Genomic DNA, 13816 nt, shown 5'->3' on the forward strand with positions numbered 1-13816 from the left:
TCTTTTATCTTCCTTGTGTTTGTATGGGAAATTTTACATTCTGGTGCCTGTCACCCTTATATTCACCAATCCATGTGATACCTGTAAAATTATGTCGACCATTATCGCTGCGATTTGTGGAGTTACTGCAGAAATAGGGTAGCTGCCAGCTATCGTTGCCTAATTAAATATTAATTTGGATTTCATTCTGTGTTCATGATTTGTTAATTTCACAAAGCAGGCCAAAAGAAAACATGATTGCAAGTTGATGTCTGTCTAATCAGGCAAGTCGAGGAGGTCGGTTTTGCCAATACCAACTTGTGCGCTTACCAATACAATCTGCTTTTATTTTGTCAACAACAACAATAATTATTATAATGCATTTCATGGGCCAGTCAAAATCCTTACTCTTCCTTCCAAGCATTTGCAAGATTGTACTATTTCTGATGGAATGCTGAGGAGTTGGCTCTCGAAAGGCGAAAGATAAAACTGGCCTCGGTGTAGCCCATGAACTAGGGGTATTCATCCGTTAATGTTATGTTTGTCTTGCACGATGTCCTTCCGTATCTTGGGGATACAAGGTTGATTGGATGATTAGTCATATACACCTTAAGAACTCGTTCAAGTCCTTTGGAATGGTCAACGTTCTTACATCTGAAGATTTTTGTTCCTGTTGCATTTGACATACAGCGTCTCTGTTTCTCCTGCATAAAAGCATACGTGATTGCCAAAGAAATTTTAAGACGAGTGATCTCAGAGTGCCTGCCAGTGCGAAGACAGCTCTTCTGAGAGAAATTCTACACAAATTCCATACTTTTCTACCCATAAAACCGTGGACAAACTCAATTGGCATTTGATGAATGTTCTTTAAAGTCAAATTTGGAGCAAATTCACAAATCACAGCCCAAATGTTCATTCAGAGTACAACCATAAAAACCATTGCATCCAATGCATTTGCCAAAAATCAAGCATGGAGGTTGAGTTGTAATCAAATGCTACATGATACATTTATCCAAAAATTTGAGGTTTCACCATTATAACAGCTGATCATCAAGTAAAAGATCTACCTTAGGAATTTCAACAACAAATGATCGAAAAACCTATGACGTTGCAATTATCAAATGATTTCGAAAATTACAATAAGTTGAATGGTACATACCAAAAGAAAAGAAAAACTTTGGATGGTTGGTCTATTACCATGCCAGGCTAACAGATACTGCTCTTTAAAAATTTCAAGGCACTCTCCATCTGCAAATTCCCACGGAAGCAATCAAAGAGAATAACTGGAAGGCAACAGTGATATATTGCTGAATGTTCTTGTCATTGAAAGTGAAGCTTCATAAAATGTGGCGAGGAAAATCACATTTGGGAGAATAAGGAATTCCAGTATTTGACATCTCCTCTATGCACGATCATAGTGGTGCAACTTGTATAGCAGAACTTTTCCGGCAGCATTTGCCATGGCCATGAAACCTCCACCAGGACTGAAATCCAAACAGCGGGGATGATGTAGGGTGCTGTTGGCTGGAAGCCAGTTAGAAAACACGGTAAATGATGGGACGTGTATCAACTTTAAACTGTTCTTCATGTGTGAACAAATGGCTAATATTTGAGCATCGTTATTAAATTTCAAAAAGTCCACCTTGGTGGTCAAATTCTCAATTGTCTCGATTGGTTTTTTCTTCCCGCCAAGAAACTCGTCTCTATTGTAAACATTTACTATACCACTGTCTGAACCAGTAGCAAACAAATTTCTTGTTGGTGAAGTCCAAATAGCTGTTCCATTAATGCAACCCTCATCAACAGCCCTGTGGATGCAAGCCCTTGTCCTCAAATCCCAGTGGTAGACATGCCCATCACCTCCATGGCTCAATAATTGCTGCTCATCATCAGCAAAAGCTAAGGAACGAACAGTTCCATTCATCTTTAGAGTCCCAATTAGTTCCTTTGTTTTGGACTCCACAAAAAGGATATAACCCTCATTGCCTACAAAAGCAATCGTACTAGAATCAGGGGAAACCTCAAACACTTCCAAGCTCTTCTCCTTCATTCCAACAAGTGGGCCTATTTTATCAACTTGAGCTTTTACTAAATCAAAGCTATAAAAGATTTCTTCTTCCAGCTATAATGACCTTAGAACCATCAGGTAAGAATGATGCCTTTCTAATGGGGTAATCATTAATAAAGACGCTTTGTATTTTGGTATTCCGTTTACCATCAATCTGGAAAAACCTAAGCCTCCGAAGTCCGATCCAATCCAGCTACAAGTAACAACTGAGCATTCTGATGGAACTGAACTGAATTGATTGGACCATTGGAGGGATCCTCAGCATTTGCATCCACAAGTTTTGAGTACTCAAGAAGACCAGGCAGCAATTTTGCTGGGCTCTTCACCACAAGATCTTCATTGGTTCGAAGAATATCATCAAAAGCTTTGTCATTCTTGTAACCACGAGCCAACACTGTGCCATTTTCTTCATCAGACAAGCCATCATTTCTAGATTGTGAATCGAGCCTGGCCCAATCAGTGTCAGGATTCATCTTAGCATGCTGTGCCCTTAACCTTGCAACATACCGAGTACCCGAAATCAAACTCTCATCCACATCCTTCCTTGTCAAGTCAGGCAGTTTCCGTTGCTTATTTTCCTCTTCTATGTCACTGTCCTCGGTCAATTCCACATCCTCTTGAGAATCAGGCCCTACACCACCCACAGACCGGTCCAAAAAGAATGAAAGAGAATTATTTTCTTCTTCTCCTTTCCCAAATTGAACAGGAGAGTATAGAGAACCAAACAAAAAGTTCTCCAACTTCTTATTTTCCTTTCCTTCTTCAATTTCCAACTGCTTCTCTAACAGCTCATCCCTTTCTTTACGTTTCTTCTTTGTCTTCGACATAATCAAATCAGATTCTCTTTCATCCTCGTCATCTTTATTCATCCCCAAAAAAGCAGGCTCATCAGCATCCACATTTGCACGCTTAACTCTATTTTTTTAGCCAACATTTTGAGAAATCAAAATCATCTTTCCGTAAAAGAAACCCTGACTGCTAAATGGGCATACACATAAACCTAATCATAATTTACCCTTCAGACCTGATTCATAATTTATTTTTAATGATAAATACCAATCTCCTCACTAAATTAAAATGATAACTGCTCCATATCTAACAAACCCAAGAAACTTTAGAATACTGAACTATATATATATAATGAAGCACCAAGAAATCCCTTATACTTAAATTCACGGTGGCATCACTATATGCACTACTAAATTTAATAAAATAAAATCCGAGCATAGTCTGCCATTCAAAAGATAAAGGAGGTAGGACATGCCACGGAGACTTTGAAACAAATCAAATTTACAAGAAGAGGCGCCTAATCTTGGATTTAAGGGGGGAAATCGTTGCTAATTAACTCAGGAAAACAGAGTGGCTTCGATAAACATGCAAGAAACAGAAGTAAACATTTCATTTCGAAGAAAGTGAATGAACCTGTCAGCTTCCGCGATAGAGAAAACGAGGAGGGGCGGGGGGGGCTTAGGGTTTAAGCTTTTTCAATTTCAAACCAAGGTTTTGGGTTTCTGCTTTAGGTTCGGCAATTTGGTTGTTTGTCCGGGTTGAGTAATACCCGACTTGAATACATGAGGGTGCCCGTTTCTTTCCATTGTGGATTTTAGGCCCAGTTTCAATCTTCTAGTTCTAGTTGAGCCGGATAATCGACCCCCTTTTCTTTTTTCTTTCTTTCTTTCTTTCTTTCTTTCTTTAATGGATACTGATAGAGATTTGAGATATCATGCTCACACCAAGAAAATGTTGAAAACAATTCTATTCTTTATATAAAAAGAAAAACTTGATCGAGAACGTAGAGTAGGTATTCCTAGGTAATTGAGTTACTTGAATTCAAGAAAAAAAAGACTGTTTTAATACCCCAAATAGTTCCTTACAGCCTCGATCAGCTCAGTTTTAAGCCATTGTATAAATTTTCAAGGAATTTAATGAATTTCAAGATCTCCTCGAGTTGCAAATTAAACTAACAATTCACTACTTGATCCCAGCAATATTTCAGCTAGCTGTCTAGAAAATTAATTATCATTAACATAATTGTAACTACAAATAATGAAATAATCAATCAGGCCATTGCCAAGTTGTATTGTGGTCAGGGTGGTGGAAATTCTTAGTGTTCAGATGCCAGGCCCAGTTTTCTGAGATGGTGGTGCGTATCGACAGGGTGATCATCAAGCTTCGGGCGATCAGGTTGCACCCAACGACCATCACCGTTCCTCACCATACCTTTGTTCTCATCTTGCCTCCAGTTTGGTGGAACCAAGTAATGATCTTTCAAGAAATCACACGCCTTATTTACCAATGCAGGGTCCCTTCCACTTGCCAGAACAAATCTCTGCCCTTTTCCATGGTACCTGTAAAGCGTAAACCAAACAGAAATCAGTGTTTTATATATAGAAATAAGTAAAATACTTTAAAACAAGGCAGCAGACTTTTTCTATGATTCCTGGCAAGGGTGAGACCTTCCATTGACCAAGTGTGAATGGAAGTAGATGAACATGATTTCTATAGAGTTAGAATCGAACAACTCTCTAAAATCTACACGTTACACGCCTCTTCTTCGAAGCTGAATTCCCTCTTGACACTTTCCATTCCAGGTCGATGAATTGTAAAATCTACACGTTACACGCCTCTTCTTCGAAGCTGAATTCCCTCTTGACACTTTCCATTCCAAGTCGATGAATTGTATTGTCTCATGATTTGACTTTCAAGCTTCTCGACATTAATTTCTCGTCAATTGTTTTGGTTTCTCGTAATCAAAGAGAGTCAAGCTTACTAATTCTTTCTTAATCTCTCTCCTTTTTTTATGGATGAACATTTCATAAAAGAAGATAAAACATTAACAAAATCCATGTTGTAACTTTCGGAAGAAACATGGGTGTGCTATAAGATCAAAAACAAAATAAAAAATTCAAGAATAATAAGAAGATTCATATGAATGTATATTTTCATTAAATGTTTGTTTCCAAGCTCTCTTAGATATTTTTTTTTATTGTTGTTTAATAATATTGAATTACAACTATTTTTATAGGCAAAAAGATCTTAATAATTAAAAATTTCAACTAATATAAAAAAGTTATAATCTGAACAAGAATTATATTTTACTAACTATACCAATCCATTATTTTATTTAATCTAACAGGCTAACCGGTTCTCAATTAGTTGATTAATTTCTTTGTACTATAAATCAAATTTAATTTTCAACCATAACAACCGAGATCAGGATTCATCATGCTTTCAGAGAAGAAAATGTTGCAGCAGATTGATTAACTATGACTAATTAAAACTGATCACTTTCTAAATATATATGATTGTATTATTAATGACTCTCCTGGGTTATATTTAATTTTATATTTTTTTTAATGATTGGATTAACCTTTCCTCGTTTAATTTAATTTTTTTAGAGCTTTAAGCCCTGTATTTAAAAAAAAAAAAACAAACTTCGCAAGACAAAACAATAAAACAGAAGAGTAAATGTTGCATTTGGGAGAGAAGTTGAATTATTTTTTAAGAATTTGCTTTGTAATAATGTTTTCCCGCAAGCTTGTAACTATATACGAATGGTCAACAAGGGTGATAAATTATTTATAAACTCTTCCAATAAAGAAATCAATCCTTGCATCTTAATATTGTTGATTAATTAATAGAGAAGCAAAAAAAAAAATTACCGAGAAAATACAGACAAGCTTTTCAACAGTGAATAAGAATGAGAGTAACTTACCCATCAAGCAAATGCAAAAGAGCCTCCAAATTGTGTGCACAAACCGGGTCGCCCGTTTGTTTCAAAAATGGCGAATTCTTATGATCCAGAGCCAGCTCCACTCCAACATGCGAGTAACACCATGGCAATCCCTCAGTCAACTTCATCAACATAGGCGGCACTTGTTCATTAAAAAACAATCCAGGTGATTTAGGCACCACATCCTGCACGTTAACCACCCTCAAAACCTTAACCCCCAATGATTCAATCCTTTCCTTGAACCTAACATTCCCGACCCGAGGACCCGAAAAGGAAAACACAGAAACAGGCAATGCCCGACTATCTTGCATCACATGTAAACCCGTTTCCACGATATCGTATGCACTTAGCATAGCCAGAGCACCGCCTAAACTGTGACCAGTAATTGTAATGCTCATTTCCTCATCAGCATACATTTCAGTCAACCTTTTAACCTCCGCTAAAATCTGCTCTCTAGCTGAATATTTACAAAACCGACAATTCTCATCTTTGTCCGTATAAAGATCCAAGAATCCGGATTCGACTTTAACAGTGGGATCCGGACACGGGATTTTATTACCATTGACTGGCTTGAGAAAGTCCATTAAATCAGCAATCCACTCTAAACGTGTCACCGTGCCCCTCCACGCAACAGTAATGTCACGGCGGCCTAAACGTTTTGTTGTTTCGTCGTTGGAAACTGCAACGTATCCAAATCAATTGGCTAAGTGGCTCCAAACTTTAGGCCAGCGAGATTTTTTGAAAAAATTCGGAAGGTTGATATTTGATGTGGCATACAAGTATCTAGTGACCTCGTATCCATGTCGTGTCATTCCTAGAGACTCGAAAAACCTGTGACTCATAAATCTGCAGCTGCCGCAATATTTTGAAAACGGATCGAAATCGAAAGCATCATAGCAAGCTTGTGCCATCTCGCCATATCTGATGAGTTCTGATCGTAAGAGTGGATCCATTGGGTCAAGAAGGCCGACCCAGTCATCTTTTCCCTGGATTTCTCTCCACTCATCGGCCAGTTTTCGCTCTGGTTCTTTGGTGTTTGTATTGGAATTATAGTCTTGTTCTTTTTCATGCTTGGTGATCGTGGATGTTAATGACTCGCTTGCTTTGGACAAGACACGAGGTATGGCACTGGTGGATGTTTTTCTTTCGAAATCTATGGATTTTGATACGCCAAGTTGAGAGTTTTGGCGAGGAAGTTGTGCAGGGGAGACCCTTTTGGATTGGAGGATGTCTTGTTTGAAAGGAAGCTGAAGCGTGTTGGGTAGAGAGAGGTTGGCCATTATTGTTGAATTGAGGAATGTGTGAAGCAAACACAAGGTGGCCGCTGAGATCATATATTTTTTCGGAGGGTGTCGTATGATAGCTTCTATCCGTTTTATAGAACTTGATTTGTTCAGTGCATGTGATTGATTCGCATGGGTTACTCGGAATCATGGAATTGACTATTTCAATATTTTAGATGACTAATTCAAGAAAGTTATGGAAGGCGCGGCACTCCCTTTTTGTTGTCTGTTGAGTAGTGAGATCTGGAGGCAGTTAGCAGTTGTCGCCTAGCAGAACAGGAAGTGCTAAGACGTTCATGCTTCGGGACTTCTGGTCAGAGGTCAATTTTACTTAACAAGACATGTCAATATAACATGGGTTCTGTTAGTTCAAACCCTTAAAATACATGTAAAATATATATAAAAAAATATAAATTATATTTAAAAAACTTATCTGGCAATTTAATTTTTAAAATTTTTAGATTAAGATAATTTTTTTATATAGTTTTGGAATTTTTTTTTGCTTAGATGATCATAAATTTAAATTTCATAGTTTTATTTTTTTAATTAAAATTAATTAATAATACAAGTTGGCTTAATTTTTTTATAAAAATGATTCAAATAGCCTTTTCTGGTGAAAAGAGTTTAACATTAAAATAAATGAAAAATCATAAAACATATTGTGCCAAAAAAAAAAGAAGGTTGGATCATAAACTAGCATAATCGGAACATATAATCTATGGAGTGAGTCTCTAGAATGATCTACAATTAGGATCTAGCTTGAAGAAGATTTTGAAATTAGAAACAGCTCGCCTCGATCAACTCTTAGGGTTGAGAATGAGGTTGTTTTTATTTTTATATGTTTTTCAAAAATGTCTTTTCTTTTTTAAAGAAGTTTTAAATTGATTTTCTCAATGTATTTTTTTATGGTTTTAATATGTTTGATGTTAAAAAAAAAAGTATTTTAATGTATTTTCAAACTAGATTTACTTTCTAAAACACACACTATTAACAACAAACACACTCTTAATGTCCCATGCTGTATATAGAGATCTGAATCAACCTTTTCAACTGGACTTACAAACCCCAATAATCGAACATTCAAATCAAGAAATATGATGAACTTATGCTGTGATACTCTTGATTACTCTTTCAGATCGATACTCTTTATGAGATTTATGTTTGTGAACCCAGTCCACATCCCACGTTAAATTAATTCAAATATTTTACAGATAACTGTTGTGCGAAAGGGCCCTTGGTCCTGTATATATATATATATGGACATGCGCACTTGCACCATATATTCTGGCAAGAAACACTGCATTCGGCCAGTTTGATTTACTTCACGTGAGAAAAATAAATTAATGACTGATGATCCATTAAAGGCCACCTTCTTTGTATTTTCAGCATTCCAGCAGGGATATTTAAAGAATCCAACGAAGCAGGAGTTTTGACTGTTGAAAAGGCTAACGGAGATAAGTACAGCTTCTAGATCAGCAAGAGAACTGGATATATACTGGGTTATTGAAACTGATTCTGCAAATGTTTATTCATGGCTAGCAACTTCCACTGTCAAACAGTGGAGGGTACAGAGCCTCTTCAACTCAATTGCCGTGTTGGGGAAAAAACTGAAGACAGTTCAATTCACTCACGCACCGACGGAAGAGAACGTCGTTAAGGTATGAACTCGGAAACCAAAAACTTGGAGCTTCAACGTAAATTTCTTTGTACTTTGTAAGTTTTTTATGTACAAGTGTTAAGCCATTAACTTGTTGGCTCCTATCCTGTATTCAATAAAGCTTCTCGATCATCACAAGAAAAATTCATGATTGATCCTGTTCAAATTTGTCTGCTATCCTCAAAGAAGACAGCAATTTTGTGCTGATGTGTTTTCTTCGTGCTACAGTAGTAGATTAAACAATTAAGGGCGTGATAAGTTTTAAAAAAAAAACTAAAAGCCAACATTAGTAAATTTTGTGGTCTTCTGGCATTTGTTGTTGACTTTCAACTCACTTTTCGTTAATTTTTTTAAAATTAAATTTATTTTAAATTAATTTTTTGAATTTTTTTTATCATTTTAATGTTATGATATAAAAAATAAATTTTTAAAAATATTATATATATATATATATATATTATTTTGATACTATAAAACATTTTAAAAAATAATATTACTATATTTTTAAATACCTTTTAAATTTATAGCATTGTGGTTTGGAATATTATGACGTGTATACTCTTCTGAGCAAAACTGATAATTGTTGCTTCTGAGGGTATTTTTGTCTTTTACGAGGGTTCACTTGGCGTTGCTGAATTAATTCGGGGCATGCCAATCTTCGCGTATTTGTTTTGCATGGTTTAGTGACTTTTTTATCCTTAAAAGCAAAATGGTATATACCTGTCACTTGGGGGTGTTTTTAGCATTTTATATTTAACTGCACAATGAATTATTTTTTTTTTTTTTTTTTATTATCGTGGGTGTCCGGGCCAGCTTGCGCGCACCTCGACTAATCCCACGGGCCCTGAAGTTAACGACCATGTAAGCCTCCAGTGGCCATCATATGAGCAATCATAGGGTTTGAACCTGAGACCTAAGAGGGAGCAAACCCCTTAGTCCCAAGCTGCTGCACAATGAATTATTGAACTTACCCTTGGAGGCCAAAAAACAACGGGGGTGCAGGGACATTTGTTTATTTTTCTTTTAGATTTTTTGGGTAATTGTCGAATTGAGAGAGGTTGTTCTGTCTTTTAGCAATTATATAGTATTATTTAAATAATTAATCTGGAGGCACGTGGGGACTCCAATAAATTTATGGTGGCGCGTGTGGTTAATCTACATGGCTAAAAAGTGGCTTCCAATGCGGCGACGGAATCCTCTTGACAATCCCTACATGACAAAATGGTGTGTGTGTTCTTCTTCCCTTTTGGTTCGCCATCAATGGCCATCTATTTTATTCTCGCTCGTCTTATGAAAGCGAGTTCTCCCTCAAAAAGATTCAATGCAAACTTTTTATTAGTTTTATCTTAAGATTTGGCTCCTGCTCTTTAGATTAGTATATGTTTTATCCTAGATACTCTATATATAAAAAAATATATTTTTAATTTCATCCTCTATATATTTTTTTATTTTTTAAATTTGATAATTGAAAATTCAATGTAACCCTCCAGTTAATCTTTCTTTCTAAATCCGGTCTCCCGTCTTTTATTATTATTTGTTTCATTTTAAATAAATTATAAAATTAGATTTTTTTCAATTTCACCACATCATTTTTTTTATATTTAATTTAGTCCTTACTCTTTTTATTTTTATTTGTTGTATTTAAAATGGTTGATGTAGTTAGTTTGTTTTTTTGATTTCATATATACTTCTTGTGCTTTTTTGTCCTATTGGATTTTTTAACTTTATTTATTTAGCTTGATTTTATTTTGCAATCTCATCTTTCAATATTAAATTTACCAGGTGTTGACCTTCTTAATTAAACCCGAATCTAGAGCTTAACAGGCTGTGAGCTTCAAATATTAATCAAGAGTTGGGAGGTTCACTCGAGTTTGCTTGGTTTTTTTTTTTTGATATCTTTTTTCTTATTTCATCGTTTGGTATTTTTTTCACTCTCAATGGGATTTTTGTATCTCTTTGAAAGTAACACGAGTTACCTTTATTTTTTTTCTTGTCTTTACTAAATCCATATCTTTTAAAAGGACTTTTTAAAAATATATTAAATTTATTTGTTTCATTTTTCAATTTTAAATTAGCTAGGTTTTGCCTCATGTTTTGTGCTATTTGTTAGATCTTGTCTTTTTAAAAGGAATTTTGTCTTTTTTTAAAAAAATTATTTTTTCCCACCTTTCAACATTAAATTTGTTTGATATTGAGCTTTTTGATTGAGCCCATAATTGAAATTTAACGGGTAACGACTTTGAGAGATTAATTTGGGTTTAGAAAGTTCCCTCGAATTTGCTTGGTCCCCCCCAGTTTTTAGCTCCTTTTTTTTAGTTTCATCCTCAAATATCTTCTTAATTTTTTTTTCACTTCTCATGGGATTTTCCATTTTGTTTGAAAAAAACACGGGCTACTTGGATTTTTTTTGGCTTTGTTCAATTTATATATATTTTTACGAGGATTGTTGCTTTTGAATTAAATTAAATCAATTGATTAGATATAAACATCAGATGTTTTTCTGGGCTTTGTTGCAATTTCTTTTGAAACCTAGCTTACCCTGAATCTCGGGTCCCTTAGGTCACGAGCCAACCCGTCGGGTCGAGGAGAGCTTTAAAACAATGTGTTTTGATTTTATTTTTTCAATTTTTCAATTATTTTTTCAAATTTGGTATTCACTCTCTTGAATTTAATTTTTATTTTAGATTCTTTTGTGAAATTGTAGCCTTAGGATTTTGTAATCATGCTCTTCAATTCAATATTTGATAATATTTGAAGTTTGCCCCTCAATGTTTTTATTTTTTAGTTTGATTATTAGCTTTTTTGTCAGATTTTAATTTGTTTTTAATTTTATAATTGTATCCATAATTTTTATTTTTTTCAATTTCATCGCTCAATAATACTAGATTTTTTTTTAAATTTTTTTTGTTCATTGATTTTTTTATCTTGATTTCATCATTTAACATTTTGATTATTGTGGATTGATAGTTGTTATTTCTTCAACTCTCTTTCTATGACATCAAGTCGTTACCTTTTTTTTCCTTATAAAATACACTTATAATATATTTTTTTAAAATATTTTTTTTTGTTTATTAGTATTTTTTTTAATTTCATCATTCAACGCTTTAATTCTTATAAATTGACGGTTGTTATTTCTTTCCGTTCTTTTTCTATAATATCAATTCATTAATTTTTTTTCTTTTTTAAAATATACTCACAGGACTTAAACATTGTTTTCTTACACTTTAAAAAATTGCTTTTTTTTATATGTATAAACGAGGTCAAGTTATTATTAGTCGAAATCAATTTACAAATGATAAGTGATAAGTGATAAGTGCAACTGATAAGTGATACTAATTAAGCGAAAATAATCAAAACAATTCAAATTACATAATTTTCGAAACAAATGCCATGTTATGTAATACAGTTAAAAATCATTTTTTTTATTAATGTGAATATCCGGACTAGTTAGTGGATATCTCGATTAATTCTATCAGTTCTGAAGGTAACGATCATATAAGCCTCCAATAGTCCTGGAGTTTATGAAACTTGAACTAGTGACCTTTAAAAAATAAATTAGAACCGGACCAGTTGAGCTAAGTTAAAAATCAATTTTGTTAAACCATACGCGTGTCTGTTATTATAATAATACGTGTATTTTAAAAGTAATTTTTATTTAAAAATAAATTAAAATAATTTATTGATATATATTTTTTATTTTAACATTGACATATTAAAATAATTAAAAATTATATTTTTTTAATTTAATATTTTTTAATGCAAATATAATTTTAAAACATATCTAAAAACGATTGAGAATGCAATACTAAATAGACATCTAATGAATCCGACTCTTGATGATTAATAGTTAATTATAACTTTAACACTATATAATTTTCCGTTTTGATATAATACGACTAAATCCTCTCTTTCTTTTATTGTTTCGTGCATTTCTATCTTCACTCATGTATATCTTACCTTTATATTTTATCGCGTGAGATCCTTCACATGGAATACAGTCTCTTTTTTAGTTTTCTCCGGGTCTTGATGAATATCTCCTAATTAATTTTGGGTATTTCTATTATTATTTTTTGCCACTGACATTCCATGGGTGCAAACAATGGGTGCAAACAATTGAAGCTTCCCTTCCTTTTATTTATTTATTTATTATTATTAATGTGGATGTTCGGGTCAATTTATGCATACCTTAACTAATCACATAAGTCTTGAAGTTAACAATCATGTAAGTTTTTAGTGACCATCATATTAACAACCATAAGATTCGAACATGAGATCACAGGAATAACAAATTTTTTAATCAAAAATTCTTATCATTGGACCACTTGCTAGATAATTGTTTAAATTTTTTTTTGCCATCAAGAATATTCTTTTTCTGGTATCACTATTCTCTTGGTATTTTAAGTTTATTTGTTTTTAAAGTTTTTGATGTTAATATAATAAAATCATTGAAAAGTATATAAAAAATATTAAATTAATATTTTTTTCAAAAAAAAAAAAAAAACACCACGAACTGCATTAACATTGCAGTCAAGATCAGGAATTACTCTAATCTTCGCCCGTGACGGGATAGTTTTCATACTAAAATATTATATGATAAATAACCTTGTTTCAAGCGTGACGAGTCTCGCTATCACTAGCCCAGAAGCCTAGTGGTCACGTGACAAATACCTCAACTCTAGTTATTAATTTGTTTGCTAATTTATTTTTACGAACCATACCATGACAATGATATTAAATACGATAAAGGAGGTAATTTCTCACTTTCTTAAATATGTTAAAGAAAAACCTCAGAATAATATCTATACGGTGATATCTTTTAAACGCTGATATAAGATAGCATGCCAAAATTTGCTTAACTATAATCTCACTATTTTATAAAATTTAATTGCTATCAATTTAAGTTTATTTTTTGAGGATCTTTGACTTATATCTAAACATATTTAAACATAGATGCAATATTTTACATTATTTTTAAAATTAGATTGATATAGTAAGTCAATCAAATATATAAATTTATTTTTATTAAAAAAAATATTTAACTGATTTATGATGAACTTTCCTCTTGAAATAATTGTTGAGTTAAAAAATCAAGTTAA

At 33.4% G+C, this 13816-nt stretch overlaps 1 protein-coding gene and 1 pseudogene across 1 annotated transcript; both read right to left on the reverse strand.

The window, feature by feature from the left end:
- Window positions 1-281: 281 nt before the first annotated feature.
- LOC133691324 (U3 small nucleolar RNA-associated protein 18 homolog) lies at window positions 282-3666 on the reverse strand (annotated as a pseudogene).
- Window positions 3667-3859: 193 nt separating this feature from the next.
- On the reverse strand, window positions 3860-7105 carry LOC133690469 (phospholipase A1-Igamma1, chloroplastic-like). Its single transcript, XM_062110689.1, has 2 exons — window positions 5763-7105; window positions 3860-4395 (listed from the first exon to the last, which is right to left on the reverse strand). Exons 1-2 carry the CDS (start codon window positions 6362-6364, stop codon window positions 4152-4154), a joined length of 846 nt encoding a protein of 281 aa, XP_061966673.1. The 5' UTR covers window positions 6365-7105; the 3' UTR covers window positions 3860-4151.
- Between the last annotated feature and the right edge of the window lie 6711 nt (window positions 7106-13816).

The sequence above is a fragment of the Populus nigra genome, chromosome 4 (assembly GCF_951802175.1).
Source record: "Populus nigra chromosome 4, ddPopNigr1.1, whole genome shotgun sequence".
Lineage (NCBI taxonomy): Eukaryota > Viridiplantae > Streptophyta > Magnoliopsida > Malpighiales > Salicaceae > Populus > Populus nigra.